General features: G+C 36.4%; 1 protein-coding gene across 1 annotated transcript; it reads right to left on the bottom strand.

Annotated features, from left to right (window-relative positions):
* Positions 1–6,260: 6,260 nt before the first annotated feature.
* Positions 6,261–7,591, bottom strand: LOC103958511 (cyclin-J18-like). The gene is made up of 5 exons (XM_048589320.1): positions 7,403–7,591; positions 6,937–7,033; positions 6,782–6,852; positions 6,534–6,659; positions 6,261–6,442 (listed from the first exon to the last, which is right to left on the bottom strand). Exons 2-5 carry the CDS (start codon positions 6,961–6,963, stop codon positions 6,304–6,306), a joined length of 363 nt encoding a protein of 120 aa, XP_048445277.1. The 5' UTR covers positions 6,964–7,033; positions 7,403–7,591; the 3' UTR covers positions 6,261–6,303.
* Between the last annotated feature and the right edge of the window lie 1,010 nt (positions 7,592–8,601).

The raw sequence follows: 8,601 nt of genomic DNA, 5'->3' as shown, positions 1-8,601 counted from the left end.
ATTCATGCATCCAAAACACCTTTTGCATACATATCTTTTCAACTATTGATTCACAATTTTTCAACATTTGAAAAACAAAAGATAAACATACTTTGAATGAAGAACTAATATGTCAAACATAAAATTAATACCCATATGCATAAAATCCAAAAGGACACATCAAATATAAACCTTTGGCTCATGATACCAATTGAAGGGAAATCTATGAGATTCATGTGGCATTTCTAGTGACTAGCATGCATATACAATTCAAAATTTATATACGAAAGCAACGGAAGCATGTCATACATTTTATCAAAGCTATAGTCATGCAAATCCCCTTCAAGATGCATAGGTTTATATAAGATGCATCAAAACAAAATTTATAAGAAGAACAAACTAGAGGTTTAGTTTTATACCTCTTGATCTAGATCTTAGACCAAGGATGGACCACCTCCAAGATCGTTGCTCCTCAAACTCCTTGAGCCTAGCCTCCCTCCTTGCTTCCTCCACTTTGTATAGTAAGTGCTCCTAGGTTCTCTTCAAGTTTCCAAAGTTATGAAAACCTCTAAAGATCCTCACCCACTTTGTAATGAGAAAGATGAAGGAATAACCAAAAGGGTGTATAGATGATTAATTAAATCACCCCCTTGGTGGCCGGCCCTTTGTGTTCAAGAGAGAGAGCTTTTCTTTTTTTTTTTTTCTTTTGTTGTTTTAGAACACATCAAAACCCTAATCAATCTTTCACTATAATGTTCCTTTTATTACATAAAGAAACAAGTCAACAATTGACCTTCTCTCTCCCTCTCTTTGGCCGGCCATATGTGTTTGGTTTGGGCTTTGGGCTTTTAATTATTTCAAGTCATCCAATGCTTGAATAAAAGCCCAATGGGTTTTGGCCCAATGGGCCTAATTAAACCCGAACGTTTCTATAAGCCCAAAACGATCTTTATCGCTTTTATGATTTCTTTAGACTTTCTAAATTAATCAAAACACTTAATTAATCCAATTAATTATTTCCTTCATCCATTAGTTACTCACTACAAGAGTGTATTGGTGAACAATCTTTTAGGTTCTAATTAGCAAGGCAGTGAGGTGATTGGCACCAATCCAATTGATTATCCAATCACTTAGTGAATTAAAACTTACTTTTAATTCACCTTCCTTTTGATGACTACATTTAATTATCTAGAAGAACTCACAAGCCATGAGTGACATCTAACCATATATCATGGCTACCCAAGCTAATGTAGAAGTTTATTCGGAGAACCTATTCAGTTGGAATTACAATGTAATTCGATCCTTCTCTAAAACAATACTCTCAATCACATCACTAGGGTATGGATTTATAATGTCAAACCCCTAATGTGATTATTCCTTCTTATACGATTCAATTGAGACGTATAGGAACGCTTTCCTTTATTACGCTCGATACTTCGGCCGAAGATTCCCGAATCATATCTTAGAGTATTCATCCTTTCTTATCGAGGATTAGAGATTCCTTGTTGCGCATTCACTTGCCTTCATGGCTAAGTGGCTTAACCCCAACGATGTCTTGGACACTCGCGTATGGAATGACTTTAACATAATCAAAGATTAAGTACTTAACCACAAGACAACGACGATGCCTCAGGTCAAAGGATTACTTACATTATTCCAACCATTAGAGTTACTTGCTTGACATGTGAGTAGACCTCCATGCAAGTACTCTCGTTCGATTGTGTTCAGTGAACTCATTCCCTTAATGAGCACCTACATGCTTGTCTTAGTGTCGCTACACGAATGGGATGAGACTTTCCATCCTTCCAATTGAAGCAGACATAGTATGTACCGGTCTATGGATTGTCAGTATCCCTCCGACAATCCTTATGACCAAGAACCTTTTTGGACATGATGGTTATGAGAAGAAGGTCTCTGTAATCTAACATCATTAGGTTACTTCTTCCATCGATCCATTGTCCATGGATTCACTATTTAGGACATATTTTGTTCATTGAGATAGTCCTAATTAGTATCTTTGCCTTCCGATGTATAAGATTCATATATACATCAATTCATTGTCCTGAAAGGTTTCTTCCAAAGATTGACTTTCAGGGCATATTTCCAACACTAACTGCATTCTTCGGTGGCTTGAATGCTGAGCGGGCATGTCAATTAATTGCTGAGCTTGGCCGGGTGAATGTCTTGTTTGATGGATGTGGTAAAATGCGTTGACTTCTGAATCTCGAGATTTCGGCCGAGGAATGAATACTCTTGGCCTTGGATTCTTTAACCTGAAGACAAGATTATGCAAATAGTTGTGATATTTAAAATTGGTTCAGCTATCTGTATGCCAAACTCTGAAAATAACCTGAAAATAATACCGAGAAGGCTGATGAAGTCACCTCTTTTGGCTAAATAATCAAAAACACTTTGTCGGATAAGACTTTGGATAAATTAGCCAGCCACAGACTTGGGAAAATCCCCATTTATCTAGTTAGTTGAGACTCCTAAGCTAAACTGACTATACAACTCTATTTCTAGTCATTACCTTTCAATTGTTCATGATTTATAGTTTAGTTTGAGGATCCTCCTTAATATCTATGATGTCCTTTTCCAGGACTCTTTCTTGTACTTGAGTTTGAGTTTTCGAAACTATCGTTCATCTTTCAAAAAAAAAAAGGGTAAGGACTAGAAACAGATATTTCAAAATCAAAGCGTAAAATGTAGCCAAACCTACCCAGTTCGTAAACAGTTTCAAACACATATACACTCTTTACAGATTAAAAAGAATTTAACTACCCTAAAAAAAGAATATTGAATTAAATTATTAATGATAGGGTTCTAAGTTCAGATTATTAGCGCGAATTACAATATTTTTATATGATTGTGTTTTGGTATCAGCTTCTCCTAGTTGATGTTACTGAATAGAATTGGTAGTTTCGTAACTTTCAGCCAACATTCAGAATCCAATCATCCTCTTCTCAATTAATTTAATGAGCTTAATTAGTTCTAGAGTTGGAGTAAGTGGGCTCAGTTATATATTACTCTGTGTTTCTTCTATTTTTGGCTTTTTAAATCCTCATTTTCGATTTCATACATATCAAATTTGTGATTTGTCTGTAGGGAATCAACTGCAATTTTAAAGTCAAGTACTTTCTTTCGGGAGACGGTTGAATTAAGTTGTCCGCATGGTGCCAAGGAAAATCCACCGGGTGCAATTTTGCTCACCACTTATGTGTGACATAGTTTATCTTTAACCTAATTGGATAAATGGTCCCGTGGTAATAGAGTAGTTGGAAAATAGCTCTGGTGGTGAAAAAATTAGAATTTATATCCTTACGGTGAAGTCGGTTAGGATATACGCTCAAAACAAAATTTCCGTTAGTTCTCCTTTAATCCCATTGGCCATGGCTCTACACTTAACAACCAAGCTTCTTTACCGGCCACTGTCAATGGAGAAATTAGTGACAGATGAAGCTCATTCAAGTCCCTTCGGCTCAATCCAAAGCTTCTCTCAGATTTCTGCATTTTCTCCATGGCGGAGTGACCTCTCGGATTCCGAGCCACGCGCTGCTTCCTCCGCAGCTCCCAAAGTCAGAGCCTTTAATTCGAGCTGTCTCTCAGGGATTAAATCTCTCCCTCAAGTTTGAATTACGGACTGCTAATGATTAGCAGCTAATCATTTTGGGTTTTGCCTCTGAAATCGAATTGGGAGAATGGGGGAGGAAGTTGAGCTTTTTGGGTTTTCTTTTTCTTTTCCTAATTAGCATTGTACTTAGAGTTAGCTGCATCCTCTCTTTTTCTTGTTTTCGAATGTTTCACTTTGTGAATACCATGAATGGAATGATACATTTTGGAGGAAAATGATAGCATATTGAAAAATCAGGGCTCGAAGACCCTAGATTCACCATTGCTGTCATCTAGGATTGTTCGAATTCAAGCTTGTTCTTGGTTATATTGAGCTAGCTTGTTGGAGAGGTCGCGCTATCTAACCCATGCACTTTAAGGAATAAAAAATAAAAAAAAAAAAAAAAAAAAAAAGGAAACATAACAGAGGAACTAACGGAAATTTTAATTTTGGATTTAATTCCTAACGGATTTCATCACAAGGGTTTAAATTCGAATTTTTTTGACCACATGGTCGATTTTCCGAATATCTTATCACCATGAGAATCATTTATTCAATTAGGCCCTTATCTTTATATAAATTTTGATATTAAAATGCATTGAGCGATAATTAATGGGATGATAGTGTTCAGTATATTGGCGAACAAACATGCACCCAAGAAAACCTTAAAGAGCACTAGGTAGACAACATTAATGATGATTATTACATTGTAGATTTTTCAACAACTCTTTACTCAAACTTCTTAACCCATAGATTGGTTCCAAATTCATGAACCATCCCCATAATTTTTTTATTAACCACGCCAGACTAGCCACATAACAGTCTCAATGAGGGGAGATTACTCTATACTAAAAGCCAGTTCTAAAAACATTGTTTACGCACAGTGGAATGGCAATTTTGCCCGTACTTTTACTGTGCTGCTAACTCATCCTGCTATCTTATTTTCCCACTCAACTTTTAATATCAATTTTACTCTCTTGTAAAATGATATATAAGACCAAAGAAAAGAAAAACCCCTGCTCTCTAGGTTAACAGGTTCGTTCTTCCCTATCTTCTAGAACAACCTATCTCTCTAAATCTTCAAAAAATCAAGTCCCCAATGCCTTTGGCCTTTTTAATTTGATTTGGTTGTTTTTGTTGTCAATACCTTATTTTTATAGGGTTGATTTTCCGAATACCTTATCACCACGAGAATCATTTATTCAATTAGGCCTTTATCTTTATATAAATTTTGATATTAAAATACATTAAGCGATAATTAATGGGATAATAGTGCTCGGTATATTGGTGAACCAACATGCACCCAAGAAAACCTTAAAGGACACTAGGCAGACAACATTAATGATGATTATTATGTTGTAGATTTTTCAACAACTTTTTACTCCAACTGCTTAACCCATAGATTGGTTCCAAATTCATGAACCATCTTCGGAATTTTTTTATTAACCACGCCTGCCTAGTCACAAAACAGTCTCAACAAGGGGAGATTACTCTATACTAAAAGCCAGTTCTAAAAACATTGTTTACACACACTGGAATGGCAGTTTTGCCCGTACTTTTACTATGTTGATAACTCACCCCGCTGTCTTATTTCCCCACCCACCGTTTAATATCAATTTTATTCTCTTGTAAAATGACATCTAAGACTAAAGAAAAGAAAAACCCCTGCTCTCTAGGTTGACAGGTTCGTTCTTCCCTATCTTCTAGAACAGCCCATCTCTCTAAATCTTCAAAAAATCAAGTCCCCAATGCCTTTGGCCTTTTTAATTTGATTTGGTTGTTTTTGTTGTCAATACCAGCAAACAGCCTCGAAAACTAGGATAAAGGCTTGTCTATGCACAATCCACATACCGATTACGGTGGAAGGCGTAGATCAAGTGGAATACGGTGTTATTGGGGCAAGTAGCATGCTGGAGGATGGAGAAGACGACATGAATTGTGTAAAATGTAAGTAGAATTGTATAGATGTGATCCTCGTTATGCATCTTAATCAATTGAATCGTTTCTTTATAGATTTTGTTTTACTCAATAAAAATAAAAATACAAAAATTTCAATATAAAGATTATTTTAGGAATAATGTTTGGTGAGAAAATGCTTTTTTTTTTTTTGTCGAGAGAAAATACTATTTTAATTTATTTAACTTTTTGTAGTGAGTGGAATTATAACATAGGTGGCGAAATAAGACACTGAGATAGGTCTACTAGCACTCTTTTTTCGTTTAGCTCACATAGTAAAATGATTGATTTGCCCCTGTAGAACGTGTGTGGTCATCTGATATTGCATTTCTTGAGTTGTCGTCCTCTCTCAACAAATATCTGAAGCGGAAAACTAGAGTTGTTGTCTTCCCTGTTCATTCAACAAATATGTCGTTCTCCCTTACTCAATCTCGAGTAGGATTCTCTCCCCTCATTGGTGTCTATTATAAAAAATAGGCACTGACATTGGTGGAGAAGCTCAATTGCCACCAAACAACCACTAAATAGAAGTCCATGTCCTATATAGAAGTCTTTGTTGTTACAATCACCACCAATTAGATAACGGTGGCACAATGAATAGTTATACTCTAGAAATATTATATAATTTTTATACATTGGTGTCCATGCTTTAATATGTTTATGAAAAAAAAAGTGGCCCATTAATCTGGGCACCCAAATATATATATATTAGGGTTTAGGTATCAAGAATAAACTCCTCATCGCATCCTGTTACAAACTTAACTGCAATTAAAAGGAATAAGCTCAATTAGTAACATCACGAAAGAAAAGAGCGTAAGGAAACTAGAAATCTTACCCCAAGGAAGAACTGGAAATTCCAGCATCTGTTTAGGTACTGTGATGATATATGAAGCAACCTGCAAAACAACATAAAAAACAAAATTAGAGAACAACAAACCAAAATTAGCAACATTTACTGGGACTAAGATTCTGTTTTGTAAACCTGCCAAAGATTGATGCAGCGAGAGAGCGAGGATTGGTGTAGAGCATTGATGTCTCCTCCTTTTCGTAAAGAAGATCCATGATGTCCATGCCTGCTTCAAAGTTCACAAGTTCCCCATCTTTTGCCACTCCCCTGAACTCAAACCCCCCCCCCCAAAAGATGTATCGAAATGAGGCTGGTAATCCTCGAAAACAAGCAGATCATGTGAGGAAGAAGCTAACACTAACAGTACAATGAAGGTAATGAAAACTTACTTCAATTGGAGCAGAAGCTCTTCAAAGTGTACAAAAGCAATATTGTTCATGCCAATCTCAAAATTCACTTCCTTTGATAAAGAACATAGACAACTCTCAGCCGACTAGCACAATACAAAGCAAACGAAGAGAAATTCCAAAGCTTTAGAATTTACCTGCATTAAAACCACCTCCTGTGACATGATCAACCAAAATGTAACGCACCCGATAAGAAAAAAAGATCAATTTTTTATGTGGAGCATCAATTCCTCTCTGCAAAAGAATTTTAGCACATCATTTGAATTAATAAATTAAGCACAAAAGCAGGAACATTTATCGGGAATGAATGCAGTTAGAAGATATCAACCAAATTTAGGAAGATCGAATGAATGCAGTCCCCTAATCCCAAATTTGCAGACAACTCATAAATAATCAGATAGTCAAGGATCGAAGAAGCCGTCCATCAAAATTCAAAAGTAGAAAAATACAAAGAAATCAAGCAGTAACTGAAATTAGGGGATTTTCAAAACAAAAATCCTAATTTTAATTCTAAATCCCCAAATTGAAAGTTCAAAAACCCTAATCCTCAATTTCAGAATCCAAATCCAAATCAAGGTACAATAATTTCATGAAGTTTGGCACCTTCAGATTCGAGAAGCTTCGATTTGGAGGTCGTTGGAGGTGGAACCGTGGAAGTTTGGAATTGGAATATGGTGTAGTGGTGGATGACTCGACGGCCGACGTGTTGAGTTTGTGACAAAGGGAGGAAGAGGAGAGCAGCGAGTGCAGAGACAATTCGAGGGATTAGAGAGGGACAAGGATTGTCTGCCATCCCACTTCTCGTGCCCTCCTGTTTTGTGTGGTCATGGTTAAGTCACGTCAACATTTTATATTGTTTTTTTATAGAGATAATAAGACAAAAATAAATGGTAATATAAAATGTTGACGTGACTTAACCATGACCATACAAACAGGAGGACACGGGAGGGCACAGGAAGTGGGAGGGTAGACAATCCTTGTCCATTAGAGAGAGTGGTGAGTTCGAGGCTATTGACATAGCAAAGGAGGAGATTATTGTAGGAGAGAGAGTCTGTCTGAGTGAGAGAGAGAGAGAGAGAGAGAGAGTGCAGAGTCATTTGAGAGATAAGACAGAGGGTGAGGCCTTTTAGCCAACGGTTGAGATTTAATATCAACGGAATCCAATGCTTATGGTTTATTCAAGTATATATAATATATATACTTTTAGGGTGCGTTTGTTGCACCGGACTGGACTAGCTTAGAATAGACTAAGCTGGACTGATTTAGTGAAGCGTTTGATACTGTGTTGGACTAAAAAGCAGCACCCATATATTATATTATTAAATTTTATATTTACAATATTTTATTATTAATTTAATCTACATATACTAATATTTTATTATTAAATTATCATTTTCCTTTCTAGAACCATTTATTTTGGTCAAGCTTTTAATCATCTTCCTCTCTCATTTTTTTGTCCGCCCACTACATCCCTCCCTTCTCCCTTTTCCATCCAAATCCTTTTCTCTCTTCCCTCTGCCTCTTTTCTTGTCCAACTCCCTGGGTGATAATTTGATTTTGGATGGTCTCGGATTCGAAGATTTTACAAATCTCTCTCTTCATCTTCACTGCAAATCTATCTCTGCCTTTTCTATTCCTCTCACAAAAGCCCTTGCAAGTCTTAAAATCAAACCAAGGAGCAATAATGAAAATGAAAATTTAGGAGTTGTAGGCAGGATGCATGCATGAGTGGCTCGAAGGTGGGAGATTGGGTTGAATCTGCTTTCGATTTCTGAATTTTCTGGATTTTTTGGCTTTTTTGG

This window comes from the organism of the source record quoted next, unplaced genomic scaffold (assembly GCF_019419815.1).
Source record: "Pyrus x bretschneideri cultivar Hongxiangsu unplaced genomic scaffold, Pyrus_bretschneideri_v1 Contig3, whole genome shotgun sequence".
Lineage (NCBI taxonomy): Eukaryota > Viridiplantae > Streptophyta > Magnoliopsida > Rosales > Rosaceae > Pyrus > Pyrus x bretschneideri.
Note: the sequence above shows the minus strand (reverse complement) of the source record. Positions and strands in the feature narration are given on the sequence as shown.

Coding starts and splice junctions, on each gene's coding strand:
- LOC103958511 (XM_048589320.1), bottom strand. CDS start 6,963: ATGTCACAGGAGGTGGTTTTAATGCAG. Junction 6,853..6,936: donor AGGAGGTGGTTTTAATGCAG/GTAAATTCTAAA, acceptor TCTTTATCAAAG/GAAGTGAATTTTGAGATTGG. Junction 6,660..6,781: donor GAGCTTCTGCTCCAATTGAA/GTAAGTTTTCAT, acceptor GTTTGAGTTCAG/GGGAGTGGCAAAAGATGGGG.